Source organism: Berghia stephanieae, chromosome 1, assembly GCF_034508935.2.
Source record: "Berghia stephanieae isolate SIO BIC M18660-M18661 chromosome 1, UCSD_Bste_1.3, whole genome shotgun sequence".
NCBI lineage: Eukaryota > Metazoa > Mollusca > Gastropoda > Nudibranchia > Aeolidiidae > Berghia > Berghia stephanieae.
The window spans coordinates 10,264,572-10,287,909 of record NC_088360.1 but is presented as its reverse complement, the minus strand read 5'-3'; the positions used below and the strand labels follow the sequence as shown (position 1 = coordinate 10,287,909).

The window sequence follows — 23,338 nt, the reverse complement described above, 5'->3', positions numbered from 1 at the left end:
GCCACGCGCATTGCATTTTGGGAATGATACACACACTGTCGGTTCGCTTCTTGATGCGGCCATGAATTCTCAGTGGAAATAATAGGGAATTTTCCCGTTGTTTATTTCATAAATACTGTGACAATGTTTTTGGATATGTAATAGACATTTTGTGTTGCTGGAATGGCCCGTATACGCTGTAATTATTGCCAGAATGAGATAGTTGGTCATCGTTTACACTGTAATGAGTGTGTAGAATTTGACCTTTGTTTACAGGCAAGTGTGACGTCACTTTCATCGCTTCTAAATAGGATTTAGGGATTTTTATTTTTTTCCGGTTGAATGTCCATTGTGTATTTACTTATGATTATTGTCTCGATGTCATTGAAGTGTGTTGATAAATGAAGCTTATTATATGCTAACCTATTTGTAAACGTTTTCATTGCAGTGTTTTTCTCTCGGAGCTGAGCTTGCGTCTCACAAACGAGACCATCCATTCACAATCAAGGTACGTGTGTTGCCAGTTTGGAGACTGTCCTACATTTGTGGTTTTGAAATTTATTGCATTTTGCACATTTCCTAAAAAGTAAAGAGGGATTCCACTTCTTGTTTTCGGTTTATATTTGAATGATAGAATGTAACAGAGACTATCTGTTCAAAATTTGGGGTTTATTCTTTTCTTTTCCAATAATTAGATGCGACTTAGCAGGACACACTATTGTTGCCACAAAGAAATTCGTAACGAAACTAGCGTTACACAGCTGTTGCATAGCATAATGTGTGCTGTGTGTAAAGGGTTCCTGTTTCTAATTTTAGTAAGTGTGTCAACCTCTTTGTGGGAAAACGAAACCTAAGAATTTAGACGAAGTAGAAGTGTTGACTACCTAGTCTTACTTATGTTTTCCTCTTGGCTCCTGTCTCGTTCTCAGATACATATTGACATTGATACTATTTGGGGTTTTGAGCCTAAATGATATTTATTAACAGGCCTAATAATTTAAATAGAATTAACCTCTGGGTCCTGGGAGTTAGTTAATTAAAATAAAATTGAAAACACGCAGTGTCACCGCCACGGTGGTGACACTCTTCTCTTGTCTTTATTATTAGTATTTCTTGCAAGTATAGGTCTTCATTCTTTTATATGTATTTTTAAAAAATCTATCATATCAATTTTATCATCGTAGCCGTAGGGCCAAGTTCAAATGAACCTTTTTGCCTTTTTAACACAATTTAAATTTCAATTATTACTACTACTTACTATTGCTATTTATTGTTACTAATAAATAAGATGTCTGGTTCAAATCAAAGTATCTCCAGCAGTAGTACTAGATAATAAAAACCGAAATTGGTACCAGCTACTGTACCAAAATGAAAGATAAATAGATAATTATCCATTCTGAGCAACTTTTTATAATAATAATAATAATGATGCTCAGGTGCTAGATTTATCTATTTATGTTATTTTAAAATAATTTTTTCTTTCTTGTTGCTGTTGTTGTTATTATAAATGAATAAAGAAGTATTAGTCGAGAAAAAAATAGAATCATGGTCATGGATTTTATTGTTTAATTTTTATTTTGATAATTTGACGTATGTGTTTTTACTTTTTATTTGGTTTTTTTTTTCTACTGCCAACCACCTACTTAATATTTTCCACAAAATTTTCACATTTACTAGAATGATCAAGGACCTTGTATCTTTGAGGATTCGGAAAGATGGTCTCTGGCAGAAGAAAATATGTTGCTTGATGCTGTTGAGCAATATGGATTTGGTAATTGGTAAGTTTGGAAATTCTCATCAGTTGGCTTTTACTTTTGGTTTATCAATTGATCATGTAAAGGTTAAAAGAATGTTTGAAGCAACAATTGATAATCACCAAAAAAAAAAATGAAATTACGCCCTTTCGTAACAGCATCATTAGATCCCATTTCCTATGAAGAAGGAATATAGTTAATCCATCAAACAGGATGTCTGATGCCAACAGGAATCAACCATGTTGTCCAAAGTTCAACCACCACAAAGAAAATTTGGTCATTGCACCAAATTTTAGTCCAAATGACTTGTACATTTTGTGGGGTTTTTTGTGTGCAAATTTGATTTTGTCTTAATTTTTCATTTTCTTTTCTTTTTCTTTTCTTTTTTCTTTTTACTCGGTAATATCTCTAACAGGCCATGACTGTCATCACACAGGAAGAGTTCCAAATGCTACACATATAGAAGGAACGAAAATGACATCACCCAGCTCTTTGTTATTGTTTTTAGCCAGCCATTTTTATGAGTAGTTCTCACTAAATTGTATTAATTAGACAATAAACGTTTATATTTGCACACAGTTTTGTGAGCTGGGGCCCTAGCGGATATTATGAGTTTTTTTTAACTTCGCATTGCATTAATTGGGTAATTTTTGCTTAAATGAGATTGTATAGTATTTATACAATGCCCAGTGCAGTAGAATCCAGTGATTTCAAATTGTTTCATTAAGATTATTTTTATTTTTTCCCAGGAATGGAACAGCTGCCCATTTAGAGACCAGGAAACCGGTGGAATGTGAAGAACATTACAGGAAATTTTTCATTAATGGAATTATTGGTGATGGTGAGTTGTTTAATCTTCAAGTTATTGTATAACTTTACCACATGGATTTTAATCACATTCACATTGTGTTCGTGTTCATTATGTGTAACAAATGCTATAGTTTTATATATATATTGTTTTTTGTTTTTTTCCTCAGCCACTTTACAAGAAATCCCAAGACCCTGCATCACTGATCACACCAATACAAATGGTGGTATGTTGTTTATTATTTTTTTTCAATTTTTTTTTTATCAAGATGACTTTGTATATGACTTAACGGGGATGGGATTTCGAGGAAATAGTTCTAAATCTAGGATGTTTTTATTTTGAAGCTAAATCGAAATATGATTTGGGAATTTTGTCCCAATTATACTTAATGCAAAAAGTTTGTAAGAATTTGAAAATAAAAAGGTTGAAGGTCTCAACTAGGTCCAATCTCTGTAAAAAACAGATGACTGCCATAGCAGTTACATATTTTTCTTTACTCTTGTAGCTCAACTCGATTTCATAAAATCAGTGAATTTTTTGTGTAAATTTTGTAGTGATTTCACAGATTAAAAATGTGATTTTGGGGGAGAAAATATGAGTAAATCAGCATAAATATTAGAGAAAATATTGCATTGTTGATATTGATGTTGTTGTTGTCATTATTATTATTTTTGGTATTATTTTTTTATTATTATTGTTTTTTATTTATTTCAGGACTTGCTGGGCCATTATCCCCCAGTCTAACCATTCCAATCACACCACTTGATATTGGTCAGCAGCAACAGCAGGAACTTGGATATATGCCATATAGGGATGACTTTGAAAGGGTAATTGAATTAACCCTTTGTTTTTCCTTTCATGACTTCAAATCAATTTCGTAACTTTTTTTGGGTCAGTCATAAGCAGTAAACAGTGGTGCCAAGGCTTCAGTTTCACTGGAAAATAAATCTGGTCTGAAAAAAAAAAATCTGGATAACGGGCAACTTTCATCAACTTGTTCCAAGGATACCCTCCTTTCCTTCCAACCACCACATCATTATCACTACCACTACACCACCACATCATCATCACTCACTACTCACACACTATTCATAATACCACATACTAAACACACCCATCATCATATCATTACTACTCACACACTCCACCACTATCATCTCATACACTACCACCACCACACTCATCATTTTCATTACCTATATACTACTACTACCAAACACACTATCATACTGCAACCAAAAACCACACATAACTACCCCTGTACTACAACCACCGAATGTACAACACACCAAACGTATCACTACATACTACACAACACCAACATCATCATCACTACTCTACTAATAAACCCCACCACCACATCATCATCACTACCACTACTACAAACCAACACCACGTCATTATCACTACACTATATCACACTCAACACCATCATACTGCAACCACAACAACCAGCACATCATAACTACCACTAGTACTACAACACCCCTCATCACTCCACGAGTGCTACACCACTACTGTACAACACAAAGATATCACTAACTACTACAACCCACCACAAATATCACTACACCATATGCTACAACGCCACCACACTTCATCATCACTAGCATACTTTACAACCACCACCACATCACCACTACTATTACAACTGCCACCACCACATTATCATTACTATTCCTACTAACCACCACCACCACATAATCATCGTCCAATACTACTAAACCATACACATCATCTCTACCACACTACTACTACAGACACCACATTGAAATATCCTATGATGTTGCTGGTGTACGATCATGTGATGCGTTTCTCTTTACAGCCTATCTGCTTCTTTGGTTTGTGATGTATTTTTGACAGGGATATTTTTTTATGTAAATCTCTGCCCGTTGTCTGGTTTATATTTATGAATCTTTAGGTTATGATTTTGATTTACATTTGTACTATTTTTGTTAGATTGCTTGTTTTTTTGTTTCAGCGGTCTCTCATATAACCTCAATTGTGTTGAAAGAGACCTAAAGCAACAAACAGACAGACAGGCCACCTCATCATCATCACTACCACAACTACTTAAATCATCATTACCACATCATCATCACTACCACTACATCCACAACCACCACATCATCCCTACCGCCACTACAACTTCAACCACCACCACCACATCACCATTACTACCACTGCTGTTACAATAACCACTATCACATCATCATCTCAACCACTACTACTACAACTATCAACACCACATCATCCTCACTACCACCAGTACTACAATTACTACCATTAGGTTTTGGAGCTTTACTTCATTTGAATTAAGGACACTTTGGGATTGTATATCTTAATATAGTTCTAATCAGTTATCTGTTTACAATACAACATGTAAACACAATGCCATCCCAATTCCCTTTTCTTGTGTGCGTAAATTCCTCTTTCAGCATTGAAATTCCTCTGAGTGGTGTCAGAAATTCCTGTGAGCCAAATTTTACGTTGGCATCTCTGCAGTAAGTGAAGAAAGAGTCAATGCTTGTATCTTCCACTCAAAAATCTGAAATTCGATTGGTGGGGAAAAAATTTACCCTCCTTGGCCCTGGGGATATCACAATCTCTGTTCCTCATATATATTTGTTTTTCCCTTTGTTGTGCATGTTATGTCTTTGCCTGGAAAATCATTTTTTATTTAGGTAGATTTTTTTCTTCTTGGTTTATTATTTTTTAGATTTTGACAGATGAGTGTATTGTGGAAGAACAACTTCGTAATGCTTTAATCGTATTAAAAAGTATCACATCTTTGGGTAATCATGTAACTGCTCCAAGACGGAACCTATGAGTTATCTCTGACTAGAAATGAGAGTAAATTTCTCTATGGATCTATCTGTTTTGCCTTTCATTTCTCTCACTTTATACTGATTTTGATTGTTCTAATTGTTCAGAGAGCTAGAAAACTGAAAGGCAAACATCACAATTAGGCACTTTTAAAACTTCTTGACAAGTTTTTATCTTCATTGAAAAAACTGTAAAGAAATAAATGATGGAAGTTTTTAGTTCCGTTTTTTTAAAGAAATAAATGTAATGTGCAAGTATTGTCAGTGGAAATATTATTGTCTTTCCTTTTTATATTTACATTCTTTCTATCTTTCTATTTCTCTGTTTTCTTTTTTCTTTTTTTTCTTTTTTCTTTCTTATTTCTTCCCTTCCCAATCCAAATATTATATGTGTACTTGCGAATATGACAGAATTGTACTAAAGCTTGAGCTTTACAGTTTGTAACAAATTCCAATTACTAGCTATTTTGTATGATTTGGGTTGTGATTGTAATGGTATTGGCTTTCAATTTTTATAAACAGGAACATGACAATGGAGCAGAGAGCCTCATCAGCGGTTTGACATTGGGTCAAGAGGATGATGAGTTAGATATAGGTAAATTTATTCTCCGTATTCTTTTACTCATGTGTCTTTCTTTTTTAAAAATATCATCCTATTAATTATCAAAGAATAGAGTATTATGTTTAATTTTGGTGTGTATTGATGGCTAAATCAAGGGTCAAGAGGATGAGTGAGATAGATATAGGTAAATTTATTCTCTGTGTTCTTTTCTTTTACTCATGTGCCTCTCTTTTTTTAAAAATCTCATCCGACTGATTATTATCAAAGAGTAGAGAATATATGTGTAAATTGGGTGTGTATTGATGGTTAAATGTGAAGCTACGTGGTCTTGTATGACACTCCCTTGGATCACTCAGATCAAAAGGTCTAAGGTTCTAGTCCTGCTCTCCCGCAGCGTTTAGTTGAGTTCTTATCAAAAGCTCTTTCTGTCACTCTCTCTCTCTCTCTCTCTTCATTCTCAAGTGTAAAATTAGTACCTGGCCATTAACAGCGTTTTGTCTGTTGGAGAAAATTGTAATATCGCCTTACAGGCACCATGTCTCGTCCGCCGTGTTAAATGTTACTGTTGGCAAGGGACAGCTTATAAAGCGCTTTCAGCATGTTTAGTGGATTTGCACTATATAAATGCTCAAGTTTAAATTGCTATTAATTTGTTTTTGATCATGTCATGATAACCTGTTTCTTTGGATTTATTATGGTACTCTTTTTGTTTGGTTAAGAACCAGTGCAGAAATTCCAGCATTTGATACTTTGTAAAAGTCGATTTTTAATTATCCCATCCAATTTGAATTCTCCACAGCAATTAAACTTGCTCAAATTTCTAAATATCGGTTGAGATTACAAGAAAGAGATAGGCGGAAAAGAATTGCCAGAGAGTATGGACTGACAGCTGCTGGAGCACCCCCTATTGTAAAAACACCAAAAACACCTCATTCAAAGAAAAAGTCAGGGAAGACGGGGAGGTAGGACTCCATGCTTATTTTTAGATAAATATATAATCCTTTTGGTTTAAGTGAAGATTTATAAAAAAAACAACTCATCCATTTATATATAACAATATTATTCTAGCGTATGCTCAGTTTTGGATGTTCTTGTTTATTTTAAAGTCAGAATATCAGATTTTATTGTTGCACAAGCCTTAACTCTCTCGAGTTCATATGCATGGAAAATCGAACAAATTTGTTCGATTTTCAATGAGGGTGAACTCAAGAGAGTTAATGTAGCAAATCCCTAAATCATATTTAATTGGTACACTGTCTTGTCATAATTTATTTAAATGTGTTTCTTGTGTGTAAATTTAAACAGCTTGCAGTTTTGCATATTATAATTTTTGTAACATCTTTATTTCAGGGAGTTACAAGAAAAATTGAAACCATTTTGTCAATTCCATGCAATGGCAGAACATCAAATGTTGTTTGATAATATAAAAAGTATGTATTTTTTATTAATTTTTTTTGGTGTTCCTTTCAAATACCTTCCAGTCTACCCAGCTAAAATCAGATTTGCTCTTATTATTTTTTTAATATTTTTTTCTGGGTAATAAACCTTTTTTCCCCCCGGTTTTTAAAATGATTTCATACTGGATTTGATTCAATTTGTTATATCCATCACAATATCAACATTACTGTGCTGTTTTTTTTTTTGTTTGTTTTATTTTCAAAAGGTGGGGGGGGGGGGGGGGGCCATAGACTTTAAGTTCACTCCTATTATTTTCACGGACTACTCTTTTTCTTTACATTAACAGTGGTGTCAACCTTACGTAAAAAATGCGTATTTTTACGCATTTTCTTCCATTGTACACATTTTTCTGAAGATTGTACGCATAATTAAATTTCTATTATCATTTTTAGCATTCATACACTTTTTTGGTGTCCTTAAACACTAACTGTTTCTTGACCCATCAGAATTATATATGGATCTGGAAGTTGATACTATTTATCATCTATAAAATGTAAGCTTATTCATTATTTCAAATATTGATTATATCATTGCTAGTATAGTCTAATTGCCCATTATCAGATTTAGTGCTAGTTATCGATTTTTTTCAGAATTGTACGCATTTTTTCAAAATCTTACTCATTTTGGCTCTCCATTGTACGCATTTGCATGGGCCAGGGTTGGCAGCACTGCATTAACCTTTATATATGTATTTCTTTTTTTCAATATGGGCTGGCAGATATGCTTTTGTAGATGAAAAATGAACTCTCTCTTGACCAGAATCAATCAAAGCTGTTTGATTTTCCTTCATGTTGAACATACTAGAGTGAAAGTATAAAGTCTGGATGGAGATAGTAATTATCTGTTGTTGAGAAGTCTGATGTTTTCTGGAAGACAGAGTGAACTATCAATCTGTAAAGTTAATATGTTCTCAAGGGAGTACATTTATGTTATCCTAACAACTGGAGGTGTAAAAACCAATCAAAGAATTATATGATTTGTTGTTTCGTTTAAAAAAAATAAATTATTATCTATGTTTTTAGTAATGAATTATGTCTCCTTCACAAACCATTTTCAATAATTAGATAGTTTGTTCCCTGGTGTCAGGATTTCTTATGATATAAATAAAACTTCTCACCATTAAGTTTTAGAGAGAAAAGTTATTGACATGTAAATATTTTATATTCACTTTTGTCCATTCAGGAGAAAAGGAGACTAAATCCCGGATAAAAGAACTTATGAGACTAAGAAAAAATGGAATTACAAAGCTTGCAGGTATTGCGTGTTATGCCTTTTTGATTACAAGTTATTTGTCCTATATAGGGCTTAAAATAAAGTTGCTATTTTTACAGTGTGATTAGACCAGTCCTTTTTTTTTGTCACCTCTTCTCCTAGTCCTCTTCCTTTCTTTGTACATCTAGTCCTAGACAGGCTGCTGCAGAGAATCTGCGAAAACCTACCTATTTTTTTTTGTAGATTTGTCATTTTCAACACATAGATGTTAACCAATAAAATGGGTATGTTCCATGCAGACAAATGATAGCAAAGATAGATGTAATGAAAATCTGTGGAGCATTGCAATTGCTTCTTCTTCAATGTTTACCTGATAAATTTCTCTTTATTTTATCAATGTAAAAATCTGGTTAAAATTATGAGCTTAGAAGCAGAATCTATTTGAGAGAGTATTTATTAAGTGCCCAGATTATAATTTAAACCGGAGACCATTGCACAGGAAAAGTGCTGTTAAACCATGAAAATAATTATTTTGATTTGAGGCATAATTATTTCTGTTTTGTTTCACTGAAATTTAAAGTGCTCTTTGTCTTCATTTTTTCCCCCATTGGTTTATTAATAGCTTCAATGTCATATTTGTTTAGTAGATATGCCACATATAGCTTTGGTCGGTTTATACCAATTTTTGTGGATCAAAAATATCTAAATTTAGATTGTTGCCCCCAGATTTGGATTTTTAAAACCTAAGTGTTTTCGTGGAAAGGTGATAAAATTTCTATTATTTTGTTTACAACCGAATTGGTGACCTAATTGAATTACACTTACGTTGACTATTTAAGCATTTTTCAAGTGATAATTATTATAGGTTAGAGAAGAAATTTTGTGATAATATATATATATATTTTTTTTTTTTCTCTTGAAATTTGGATAACGAAACCATATGACTTTTTTGTTGTCTATAGTTGGTCTAGGTCTAAAGTTGTATTTGATATGTGGCCATTTATTCAAGTCATTTAAAAATAGAAATTTATTTTCTTTTCATTAGACCCCTTGCATCAATCAGATTATATTACAGTTGGACCCATTTGTTCCCTGTCACCTTGATTTGTTTTGTCTGAGATAGTCGTTGTATATTCCACCTACCCCTTTGTGCTTTATTGTAGTAATTTCGTTTTTGTTAATAACCAAATTAAGCTCCTATTTATTCATCAGGGATGATAATGTTCTCACAAAGTCGTAGAATTCCACTGTTTTTGGAATTTCTCATTAATTTTCGGCTGATATTTGAGGTCTTAAACAGTATTCCTCTAATATGTCTCAAGCCAGTACGTGGATCTTAGTTTTTTAAATTTTGACACCTGTGGTTGATTGCATGAATTTTTTTTACCATTCTCTCATTTTACGGATTAACCTAGGCAGACTCATGCCAAGTGTCAAACGTAACACAAGACTAATGCGATTAGGGAAGGGGATGGAGCTAGTATGTGGGTGTGGGTTTCTTTCATTTCTTTTTTTTTTAGAATTTAAAATTCATATCATCTATTTTCTTTAAACAGAAATCAGTTCTTCAAATATTCTCCCCTCTTTTGTAGAAGTTATAGAATGAAAGAAAAAAAAAGAGTATAAATAAAAAACTTTTGAGACTTTATGTGCAAAGGTTTATCCTCTCTTGGGGTAGATAGTATGTGTAATATTGTGGACATTTTTGATAGGAATGTTATAATTTAAAGCTTGCAAAACTTGGAGTGATTTCTATGATTGGATTGGATTTGTATATAATAATAGTATAGGGTTATTACAAAACTTTTTATAATTATGATGTTATACTTTAGTTTCACGGATGGACTGATAAATCTTCCTCCTTTGTGACAAATTGCCATTATCATCTCTGTTTCATTTTATTTATTTTCTTTTTTTTCTTGTTATTGTGACAGAGGAAGAAATTTACGAGGATGAGAAGTTTAAACGAGAGAAGAGGAAAGAAAATAAGAAAAAGCTGGTGAGTGCACTCTTCACTGCACAATTGCTAAGACCTCGAAATCGTAAGTGAAATTTTCTGTGGCCTACTGCCATACGGAGCCCCAATACACACTTTCCCACATTTCATATAGTTCTCTCGAAGACTTGAAACTAAAGTGGTCCTCTAACAGAGAAACTTATTCAAAGAGAATGTCGTAGTTTCATTGCGAGGTTAGGATTGTAATTTTGACGTTCTTGATCAGTAACGTGTTACATATACTTTTACAACTATGTAAGAAGCATGTGTTGATGCATCGTTTGACTTTGATGTTGCTTCATGCGCTGCTAAGTATAATATGCTTTTGATTCACATTTGTATGTATTTTTATTATTTTCTTATTAAAAAAAAAGTTTTCTTTGTGTAGCTAGAAGCCCTTGCTTCATTTAGTCATCATTGAAATGAGGCATATTACTTGATTTTTAAAAACACTTTTTAAAAAAATTAATTCATTTCACAAATATTTTTAAGGCAATGAGTGAATGCTTAAAAGCATAATTTTCTTTGTCATTGTAAACTGTGCTTTGTTCTATACATTCATGTGTTTATATTAAAATTCACATGTGTCTATAGCGTTTATTCAGCTGTTTTATCCTGTGTTATAGTGTTGCATTGGGGCTCACTCTGCGCAGTTGCCAGAATTCTTTCTTGGTATTGTAAATTCTTGTGTAATTTATAAACTTTTTTTGTTTTTGTTCTTTTCTTTTTTTTTTTTTTTGCATATTCAGTTGTTTAATAATTGTCATTTATTTGTTGCTTCAAAACATTTTTTGTCCCAAATTCTTAATTCTCTGGTATGTTGTGCTTGGCAAATCATTTCATCATGAAGGACATGGGTATCATTCTTATTTTTTTTAAATGTGTACACATGGTAGGGAATATACCAATAAGCATAATATACAGGCACGGGCGTTAAAATCCTGACTAGTTGTAGTTTTCTCAGGGCGTGAAGGATTTCATTTTTAGAATGTCCCCACTGCAATTAATAAGAAATCAGAAATATAATACGTAAAGTGGATCACAAGTCTCACTTCAATCACTTGGGTTGGATATGTTAAAGACATCTCATTGGCGGTTATGCTTGATGACTAACTAACCACAGTAATGAATCCAATCATTACAGGATCAAATTCAAAACACTTGTTCTGGCTGCTTAATGCCTGATTTGGGGTGTTTATAATCCATTTTTCAAAATATGGTTCGCGGGTGGTTGGATGGGAGCATCACCCTTGAATCATATACCTATGATGTTCGCATGGGTGTACGATCCGATAGTGATGTCGTTTCTTCTTCTCTTTACTAGCCTATCCTGCTTCTTTGGTTTGTGATTGTATTTTTGACAGGGGATATTTTTTTTTTCTGTAAATCTTCTGCCTGTTTGTTCTTGGTTATTTATAATTTAGCTTATGATATCTTTAGGTTATGATTTTGATTTACATTTGTACTATTTTTGTTAGATTGCTTGTTTTTTTGTTTCAGCGGTCTCTCATATAACCTCAATTGTGTTGGAAGAGACCTAAAGCAACAAACAAACAAACAAAAACAAAATATGGTTCAAAATCATACTTTATATTTATCTCTATTTGGATCCCTAAAAGGACAAATAACAAAACAACACAAATCTTGAGTGTTTGTTTTAAATCGTATACATACTATTTACTTTTTATGTTCATTCATCTTTAATCTACACGAGAATCTTAGGATTCCGATGATATAATAATTTTACCAAAATTGGGAGGGTTTTCTGTTTGTTTATGCGCTTAATTGTCCTGGACACATTTCTAAACTCTTAGCTACATCTAAATATTTTGCAAACTGGACATTGTAATATAAGATTTAAGGATTCCATTATTATTATTTTTATTATTATTATTATTATTATTATTGTTGTTGCCAAAGCCACTTAACTGGATCATGACTTTGTGAAGAAATTGTTCCAATTAAGTGATATTTCAATTAGCCGGTACCATGTATGGCTTAATTAATGCGGAACAACCTGTAAAGATTACATACATGTCGTAGTCTTTGGGGTGATGTAGTAATTGTAGTAAATGTAACAACAGTGATACAGGGCTTTTCAGTCGCTTTTCTAAAATACTGCTTTCCTTTTTTAAAATAAATTTAGCATTACAAGTGTACTTTCATGATAACAGATGTAAAGAGAAGGAATGATTATCAAATGACCACAACATTTATCACTCATAACCCTTAGTAATTCTATTTAAATAAAGCATAAATTTGTGACACCACAGTTTCCAACACACGTGCTCACCAAAAGCAGTCAACCATTTGCATCAATACTTGGGATCTTATCAAATAATCATTGCTACCCCAGACTCAAATTGTTGTTAAGTCTAGCATTTAAGATAAAAGGGAATTAATTGTAAGTGGCTCATTGGTACTGTTCATTGCGTATCTACAATACTTATTTTAATTGTTCATATGAGGGACATTTTTGTAAAGGGTTCATTGATTTAAAAAAAACATTTTTCCTTTACAAAGTGCTGACATATATTCTGATTAACCATTGGACATTATAAAGAGAAAAAATTGTCGTAGAAAGATCATTCCAATTAAGTGATGGTGGTAGAGCACTCGCTTCGCATGCAAAAGGTACCAAGATTGATCTCGTGTGGATTCTTTATTCTTTTTTCCCCCCCCCCCCCCCCCCCCCATCCCCCCACTCAGCAGTGATAAGGTAGCAATCCGGTGGAAGGTACTTTGTAATTGACTGGCATCCTATCCAAAGGGTAGCAAGCAATTGCTATTGTCTGTTTCACGCTTTAGAAACTGGGATAAACTCAGTGTCATGGGCCTAATGGCTCTGATGGACTAGAATTGTTTTTATTTCTAAAAAATTTCTACTTAGGCAGCAGTCCAATCATAGAGCGCAGTTGTAGTATTTTTTATTATTATGGCTGTTGTTGTTCACTTAATTCCTTTTACAATGGCTTCCCCACCACCCCCAGTATTTTGACTCCTGGATTTTTTTTCATTTTATATTTTCTTTCACTTCGATGCTTAATTGTATATTACCACCTATTTATGCTGCACAATAATGTATAAAATTAAATTTTAGTAACTCGATAATTGTTATATTTTCTACTCAGATGGATAGTCAGATGGTTTGAAAAATTGATTGGTCTGAATGGGGATATGGCTTATTAAACACATTTTCAGTATTAACTGTTATAGGTTAACTGCACTGATTCCTATATGCTCCAATTAACACCCCCCCCCCCCCCCCCCCCCCAAAAAAAAAAAAAGATAAAAGGCAACTGTGAACTAACAATGTCTTGGTTGATTGTCTTCTCTTTTTGTACTCCCCCCCCCCCCCCCCCCCCCCCACCCCCCCCCTCATCCTCCTCCTCCTCTCTCTCTCTCTCTCTCTCTCTCTCTCTCTCTCTCTCTCTCTCTCTTCTCTCTCTTTCTCTCTCTCTCTCTCTCTTTTTTTATTTCTCTTTCTCTCACACATTTTAAAATTTAAATATCATTTATGAAAAAAGATATGAATTCCCTTCCCCTTTTCTCCCAAGTTTGATTCGCTATCTTATACATATATTATTCTTTCCCCTCAGGCTTTGTCCTCTGTGCCAAAGCGGAATTCGCAAGTATCCAAAAAAGCAGAGTGAGTCTTTTTAAAATTATATTCCCTGCTTTTCTTTCAAATTTGTAATGGAAAAAGTATTCATGAAGGAACCATTAGTGTTGGCTGCTCGAAATATAGGAAATAATTACAGCTCTGTTTAGGGCAAAATACATTTTTGAATTTTGACCAATTTGAGGAAGATATTGATGCTTTCTCTCAAAAAAAAATGTTTTTTTTCTTCTATTTAATAGATGTGAAATCATATCAGACCTTTTTTTTTAAACTGATGAAATTGTTGGAATTAAGATTAAGTAAATGAAACTCACACTTGACAAACATTTGGCTTCACAGAATTGTTTATGTAGAACTTGTGATAAGGAAAAAAAATATTGGAAGGGTTAAAGGCAAACTGATATTGTATTCAAATTTTTAAAAATAAAATTATTGAAATACTTTAGAATAAATATTATTGATATTGTAATGAAGACAAACACTAAGAAACGCTATGTTTTAGACATTTTATATTTTATCAAAATGTACACAACGTATTTTTTCTCTTCAACCCAGAGTAACACCCTTCCATGTATTAATAAATAATATGGATATTTTTCATAGATATTAGTGTTCAAATTTAAGTACTTGATATCAATTCTGATGCATTTTGAAGCAAGATCCTGTAAATAAGGATGAAAATCATGCATGTTGGGTTTATACTACTGGTTTTTTTTCTCAACTATATCCAGATATTTTTTATTTGTTGCCTCGGGCAGGTCTGATAAAAAGAGGAGGGGATGTTACTTGTTTGTAGAAATTATGTCAGTTATAACAGATTGATATGGCATAAAACACACACCTATAAATATTAAAGCATTTTATCGATAAATTGAATGGAAAACCATGCAGTTGCCATCGGGGCAAATAGTTATGTTAGTTGATGTCTATATCAAATAAATGTTTTTGAAATTAAAAGAAGCTGATTACATTTTGAAAAAAAATATGATTGCACACTTTCATTAACAGCAAAGTGAAGAAAAGCATCAGTGAAGTTTGGAATTGGAGTTTATTGACTTCTGCTCTCTGCGTGAGGTCTTAGTGATTGAATGGTCTGTGTACTGTGCACATTTATTTTACTTGGTTGTAATTCTTTTTTTAAATAGCCTTACTCTATATTTGCCATAAATGACTGTTTTATTCTCTCCCCCCCCCCCCCCCCTCCTCTGTGACACCAGAGGAAAAGTCGAAAAAACGGATACTACTTCGGAAGAAAGCGCAGAAAAAGATGAAAATGTTGTTCAGCCTTGCAGAGATGTGAATAGTAGTATGCCGGGCTTCGAGCTCATATCCGAGAATGAAAAGAAGGTATGTGCTTTTGTTTTCAGTTTTCTCCACCCACATTACACATTTTGTTTTAAGAACCCCTGCCAGAGGCTATATATATACCCCAAGAGCATGCTTTGTTATCATTTTTTTTTTTTTACGCAAAGCTTCTTCAGTTGTGACAGCACGGTCAAAACTATTAAGATTTGTTAAATAAGTTCACAACTCTTATGTTCTCAGTTCTGATTTATTTATAATACATTTTACAGTGAGTGAGTGACCTGTGGTTTTGATTTTTATGCACACAATGTTTTTATCATATCCATTAATATATAATTGTTTTTGAAATATTAAAAAGTTTTGATTTATGAAAAGTAAAATACATTTATTTGGTGAAAGGGTTTGAGTGTTAAAAGGAATTAATTAGAGGGCGGACATGGTCTTTGGTTCTTAAACAGGCTCTTGTTTGAATGGTAGGGCCTCTAGAGAACTGAATCTTATATTATTTAGCTTCTAAACAATTCTGGCTTAAAACCGATTTCTTCTTCTTTTCTTCTTCTTCTTCTTCTTCTTCTTCTTCTTCTTCTTTCTTCTCTTCTTCTTCTTCTTCTTCTTCTTCTTCTTTTCTTCTTATTATTATTATTATTATTATTATTATTATTATATTATTTTATTATTATTATCATCATTATTACCACTATTTTAATTACTCTTTTCGCCTATTACAAGAGCTGTAACCTAACAATAATTGCCTATTTGGACAATAAAGATTATTATTATTATTATTTGAGATCAGAAACTTGAATGTTCACCTGTCATGTTCTAAGAGAGATGATTATTTTAAATTTTCTTCCTTAATTTTGATCAGCATTCTTAAACATGGTCACATATTCTCTAAAGATGACAATTCACTTGTTTTGTTTTTTTTAATTTTATTTTCAAAATGTTTGTAAATATTTAAACCAGCAAAGTATTGTTTTATTAAATATTTTAATGTTATTAGTATTAGTCGGTTCCATTTTTCTTTCTTTTTAAAAAAAAAAAAGTATCTATAGATGTTAAAATGTAGAAGGTTAAAGAGATAAGATCATAAGAAGGAGCAATATCAAAGGGCAATACACAATGTAACATTCAGAAAAAGAGAGAATAAAGGCTCGAGGCTCTGCCTTAGAGTGATTGTGAGCCATAAAGATTACAGGTTCTAATGTATTTTATGTAATGATCTGGAGTGAAAGTTGGTGAAAGGGATAAGGGACGAATTGATCAATTTAATAGTCTAATAAAATGAATAAGGAAACAACAGTACATATTTCATGAAACGATGCTTTTTACCATTTTAACAGACTTAAAAAGAAAGATTAATATAGGACATATACTAATAGCAATTCAAAAGTAAAGCAAGTGACCCATCACCTCAGGTGATATTGTAGTCAGAACAATCTCATACAAGACCTATCTCGAAATTTTTGTTATCCATCACCTTTTGCTGGTTAGCAGGCAACCACAGTTACAATAGATCTGATCGATGTTAGGGAGGAAAATTTGAGATATTTATCTCTCTTAGACCTATAATATCATTATTCAATGGAAATAAGGGAAATATATGTGTAGATCAGATGGGGAGATAGTAAGATTTCTCTCCCAACCAATCATCATTTTAAATGTATACAGCTTTTTGTTGATTTTTTTATGCCTGTTTCACTCTTGGAGTGGAAGTTATAAATTTTTTAAGATCTGTGTATTGGAGGAAGGGATGTGCCAAATGAAAATTAAAATATTTTCATTTTTCTTTTTTTTATTCATATATTCCAGCTGTGCAATTCAATGGGAATGACACCAGCAAATTACATTACAATAAAGACATGCATTGTCAAAGTGAGTAGTAGTATTTTATTTCTGAAAAATTAAAGCTATAATGATATAGAGCAGTCTTTTGCTTTGAAATCTAGGTTTAATTATTTATTTTTTTTGTTACCATTTGTATTAAGCTATTTACAAGTTTGTATTCTTTATAATATTTGATTGTTTGTTTGTTTTGCAGTCTTCATTAACTATTTTGATCAGCATCCATTCTGGTTTGGTTTTCATTCAATCTGTTATGTATACAGATTTAAGTGGAATATACAGATTTTATGTTTGTTGCTTGTAACAAATCTGTAGTCTTCTTGAATTTTAAATTATTGATTGAAATGACTATTCTATTCTTTCTTTTCTTTTTTAGGATTATCTTCAAAGGTGCAATGGCAAAGATGTTGGGAAATTCCGATACCCTGGTGGAATGGATAAAACCCATCGAAGGAAAATTATTGGATTCTTACAGGACAACCTTTGGATTGGTGCTTCATGAGAGTGTGTGCAGTGTGTTAGTGTGTGTCACTGATTGATGTGTGTGTCTAGTGTATGTGTGTATGTCACTGAGAGAGATTGAATTTTAAAAAGTTTTGCAATAATTTTACGCAAGTCATGAAAGTTATGGTGTATAAGTTTGAATATCTTTTGGTTGTGATAGTTGTGTAAAGAAAGTTTGAAAGCATTAAAAAAATTGTCACTTGCAATATGATAGCTTTTTTGGAACATAAAACTTTGAACATTGACCAGTTTGCTTCAAGTATGAATGGTGGTTTTGATACAAGTGCATAGTGTGCATTTCTTGTGGTTCATCTCTCATCCCGCATCCTAATGAGTTGTGACGAATGCCATTCACCCTGACAAGGATCTCATCTTTCATCATTGTTTGTCTTGGTAACTCCTTGAGCTCTTTCATTGTTTGTCGGTATGGTGCATATTGCATCGGTATATTATCATTCTTTATGGCATTGAGCTTGACCATGTAAGCATTAAGTTTGGTAAGGTTGTTTTCTCTCTTATTTCTGCATCCCCCAGGTCAAATGGATATAGAGTTTATCCCAGTTTCTCTAACTCTATAACGAAAAACTAGACAAAATAACAATTCTTGCTTAATTTTGAATAGGATGTTAGTCTATTACAAAGTAACTTACACCGGGTATAATAGACCCAGCTACCCACTTACTGCTGGGTAGATTGTTGGATCAAAAAATAAAACACGACCATTCCCAAGACTGATACTGGTCCTCTAGCTTGTTAGGCTTGTACCCACCTTCTGAGCTGTCATGATCTCCTTACTCCAAAGCACTGATTGTATTGTATTGAATGGGCAATAGAGTGTGTGCCAATTCTCACTCGTTACAGGTAAAAATGAGTAACTACTATCTTTAGATTGGTCTGCAGATGCAGGAGGTATTTTGGGTCAAGTTCATGCTACATAGATCAATTCAGACATTTCCTTTCATCTTTAAGAAATTTATAAGTTATTATTTTTGTGTTCAATTGAAAGAGCTTTGGGACTTATCATAACAAATTGTTGGTTCATTTTCATTAAATTGTCATTGTCGTCGGACACTGCTTTGCATTTATCCTTTTATGTTCTTTTCTAATTATTTTTAGTGAAAAAATCAGAGGAAAAGCATAACGATTGTCATAAACAGTTTTTGCACTGTTTTGAAAAGACCTGCCACATCAATTTGAAAATAGAATTATACAAATGTTATTATATGCGAATTTATTTTTCTTTTGTTTCGTTTATTATTATTTTTTTTTAATTTTTAATTATTCTTTTAAATATTTTGGGACCAGTTTATGGGTGTAAAATTGAATTTGTTGTCAAGTCAAGTTGCAATGCATAGGTTAATTTAAAATTTGGGTATTTTGAAAATAAAATACTGATTTTTTGTTTGACGTCTATGGCAGGTCTTCCATATTAGGAAAGAATAATTTATATATCGGTTAGGTACCTTGTGTGGGATATTTTATGCAAATTTTTAATTTCCGGGAATATCAACATAAATTATCATTATGCAAATCTACTTGATTCAAAGGGGTTAAGCATGATGAGTTGAGTTAAATTTTTCTTCTTCTTCTTCTTCTTCTTCTTTTTTGTTTTTTTTTTTAATTCCATAAACTCTCGGACGAAATAAACAGGGGTTTATTACTCCTCTTTCATTTTTCTGCAAGGCTGTAAGATGTGTGTATAAAATGTACAGATATATGCGTTTTGGAGCGTTTATATATTATTTATTTCAGTAGCTGTTTTTGGATAAGAATTCCCCCATATTCTCTCCCAAAGAAAGATGTTTAATATCAAAATCTATTTCTCTTTTTTAAAGAAAGAAAGGAAAATGAATTTTTCTCTAAAGTTTTGTAAATTATTGATTGTTTGTTTTCGGATAAATGTTCAATCTATCTATATATATATATATATATATATATATATATATATATATATATATATATATATATATATATATTTTTTTTTTTTTTTTTTTTTTTAAATTAAACAAAAATGTTTATTTATTTTTGTTTTGTTTTGGTGTGTGTTTATTTGTATTTGACTAAGATAATATTTTACATTAGGTGAACAGCTCTGTCAAACTTTTGTTCATGTAACGTTTACAGATACCTTGTAGAAATTAGTGAAATTCACATTGTCTTCCCCTATAACGAAAAGTCTCTGCTCTAACTGCTCATTTATATTAACACAAGATCAGTATTCCCCCCCCCCCCCCCACCCCACCCCACCTCCCTTTCCAAATTCATTTGAACTTTGTCATGGAATGTCTGATGAAAGTAGTCTATACTATTATTATAAATATGCTATTTATATTAAGGTTTCTTCTCTGCTGTATGGCGGCAGACTTTTATTTATTTATTTTTTTGTACCTCTTTGAGTGTATTGAGGTAATCGTTATGTTTATATTTATTTGTTGTTTTTTGGGGGTTTTTTAAATTTTTTATTTAGGATTAAAAAATAATTTTTGCTTAGAAATCCTTCGTCCATTATGATAATATGCTTTCATTCGCCATGTATTTATCACTGAAGATTTCATCAAAATATCATTGACCATTGACTTAGTCATTTTGTACAAAGCATTGAAAAAAGATTCCATCCTTATTTATTTGTTGATAATGTATGAACGGTTTGCCCCTTGAGGAAGAGTAATCTTTTTATATAAATACTTTCTGCAATTTATGTGCAAATGAAAATGCTTCTCTAATTCATATTTATATTTTTTACCTTGATTTTGTACGAAGAGAATTTAAAAGGATGTTTTGTTTGTTTTTGTTTTTTAGTTTTTTGCAAGAACAATTTTTTTTCTCATAAATTTTGGTACAGAGAGGTGTTGGTATATGTTTTGTAAATTGAAATTTTCTCCATTGTGATTATCATCATCATTTCCATATGAAGAGAGGGGAGAAAGAGTGGACTGCATGCTTGTAATTGCTTGATATTTCGTAATGAATGTTGAGAATATTACTGATGATTGAATGGGAATGATACTAAGTCACCCGTGATGTTAAATGTAAATAATAATAATACCATTTTATCTTGTATCAAAGTAATTTATTGTAAATTATTCAAAATGCAATCATTAAAATGATCTATGAACATGTGCATCTGGTTTTTCGTTGGTTTTCATTAAGCACAAATAATAACTGGCTTGAAATTGTGTCTGAATGGTGTCTTTTGACCTCCCTTGGTGGGCTGGGAAGTTACTGTTGCCGTCTTCTAACCCCCTATATTTCCTTTTCCAGGTTGCTTTCCTTCCGTCTTTGTTATGGAATGAGATTGCTTGGGTTTGTCCTGGACGTGGCCGCAATCCTTGGCTTAGGAAGTAATGGTACCACGTACTAGCTTTTGGTGCCTTGTAAATAGATATTGAGTAACGAATTTGCACCTGCCCTCACACATTTGTTCAAACTCTCTCTTGAAACGGGAGACATACCAATTGTTTGGAAGCACGCTCTTGTCCAACCCATCTACAAGAAAGGTGATAGAAGCAGGGCTCAAAACTACCGTCCAATTTCATTAACCTGCATTTGCTGCAAACTGTTTGAGCATATAGTGAGATCCTCAATAACTGAATATCTCGAAACTAACAGTATTTTTTGTGATGAACAGCACGGATTTAGGAAGCACCACTCATGTCAAACTCAACTTCTATCATTAACACATGATCTGTCAGCTGCTATTGATAAAGGTGGTCAAATTGATCTAGTACTACTGGACTTTGCCAAGGCCTTCGACAAGGTCCCTCACCATCGGTTAATCCAGAAATTGTATGACGTTGGTATCAGGAACAAAACCTTACAATGGATTGCAACTTTTCTGGACAATCGCACCCAACAAGTTCTTGTCGACGGCGAGACTTCCACTATCGGGATGGTGACATCGGGCGTACCTCAGGGCTCAGTCCTTGGGCCCGTCCTATTTTTAGTGTACATAAACGATCTTCCACGAGGTATAAGGTCAAAAGTGCGCCTCTTTGCTGACGACACAGCATTATATAATCAGATAAAAACAACAGACGACTGCAAAACACTAAATGACGATCTAGCTAAATTACAAGAATGGGAAACAATAAATCAAATGGAATTTAACCTATCAAAGTGCAATGTTCTAACCATCACAAATAAGAAAGCACCTATAACATTTGAATACCAACTTCATGGTCAAAACCTGGAACATGTCAAGACAGCAAAATACCTTGGCATTGAGTTTGCTAAAAACCTCAAATGGAATGACCACATATGTCACCTGGCTTCAAAGGCAAATCAAACAAGCGCTTACATCACCCGCAATTTAAAAAGATGCCCAATCACAACTCAAACCCTTGCTTTTAAAACTATTGTTAGACCAATTTTGGAGTATGGCAGCTCAACTTGGGACCCATATACAAAGAAAAATATCGACACCTTAGAAAACATCCAAAGAAAAACAGCAAGACGCATCACAAACACATTCGATCCTTTCTCAAGCGCGTCTGAAATATCACAACGGATTGGCCTTGAACCTCTGGAAAAGAGAAGAAAGATAGATAAACTTAAATTGTTCCACAAGATCTACTACGAAAATTCGTGCCTTAAACTTCCAAACGACATCAAAGATATCGGCACAAGAAATACGAGGGGACACACAGCAAGAGTAACCATCCCAACATCAAAAACAGACGCCCACATGTATTCGTTTTTCCCTTCCACTGCCCGACTATGGAATAGCCTCCCAGCTGAAGTGGCTGAAAACGGTTGCCAACATGCCTTCACGCGATTGCTGGAGTTCACAACGTGACTTTTTAATCTATGTGGTTTTAGTATTATGTGCAGAGTTTTAGCAAGTTTAAAAAGTAAAACACTACAAACTGTGGAGTGATCCTCGACAATATTGGAGGTTTCCACAAGACGAAGAAGAAGAAGAAGAAGAAATCATCTACTGTCAGTGTTTATTTTGAATACATTTTGTAAAAATATTCCTCTCAGTGGGATCGTTGTGTTTTTGTCTGTATGATTGTATGTGTGACATTTGGGTGATCTCGAACCAAACACGCTTGATAGTATTGATAGTATTGTATGCTCTTGGAATCCACTTCTACTATTTGAATTAGCCCCCCCCCCCCCCCCCCCCCCCCCCTTCGTCTTTTTCCTGGGTGTTATTACTTGCAAAGTCATCTCTCGTGTCTCCTTTACAGTACAGCCACCTCAGTCATGAGAATGAGGTGAGGTGAGGAGGCCTTTGACTAGTGCTTTGCTAAGACTAAGAGGGAAATATTATAGATAATAATAATAATAATAATAATAATAATAATAATAATAATAATAATAATAATAATAATAATAATAATAATAATAATAATAATCTTTATTGTCCAAATTAAAGGCAATTCATGTGAGGTAAACAATGCTCAGTTTGGTTCATGGTATGAACATCAACACATTTACAAATACAGACACAGCCATACACGAAC

At 33.0% G+C, this 23,338-nt stretch overlaps 1 protein-coding gene across 2 annotated transcripts; it reads left to right on the top strand.

Moving 5' to 3' along the window:
* The first annotated feature begins 12 nt into the window (after positions 1 to 12).
* LOC144967638 (transcriptional adapter 2-beta-like) lies at positions 13 to 19,712 on the top strand. 2 transcript variants are annotated; one of them, XR_013644428.1, is made up of 15 exons: positions 13 to 255; positions 428 to 487; positions 1,657 to 1,757; positions 2,483 to 2,574; positions 2,711 to 2,767; positions 3,256 to 3,368; positions 5,889 to 5,961; positions 6,728 to 6,890; positions 7,279 to 7,358; positions 8,569 to 8,640; positions 10,533 to 10,640; positions 14,194 to 14,243; positions 15,434 to 15,563; positions 17,334 to 17,396; positions 17,743 to 19,712. XR_013644428.1 is itself a non-coding variant. In XM_078905155.1 (15 exons), exons 1-15 carry the CDS (start codon positions 163 to 165, stop codon positions 17,866 to 17,868), a joined length of 1,338 nt encoding a protein of 445 aa, XP_078761281.1. In that variant the 5' UTR covers positions 15 to 162; the 3' UTR covers positions 17,869 to 19,712. The 2 variants fall into 2 exon arrangements, 1 of the variants encoding a protein (XP_078761281.1); XM_078905155.1 differs by having other exon boundaries at positions 15 to 255; positions 10,533 to 10,597.
* Positions 19,713 to 23,338: the final 3,626 nt, after the last annotated feature.

Coding starts and splice junctions, on each gene's coding strand:
- LOC144967638 (XM_078905155.1), top strand. CDS start 163: ATGGCCCGTATACGCTGTAATTATTGCCAGAATGAGATAGTTGGTCAT. Junction 2,575..2,710: donor TAATGGAATTATTGGTGATG/GTGAGTTGTTTA, acceptor TTTTTTCCTCAG/CCACTTTACAAGAAATCCCA. Junction 5,962..6,727: donor GGATGATGAGTTAGATATAG/GTAAATTTATTC, acceptor AATTCTCCACAG/CAATTAAACTTGCTCAAATT.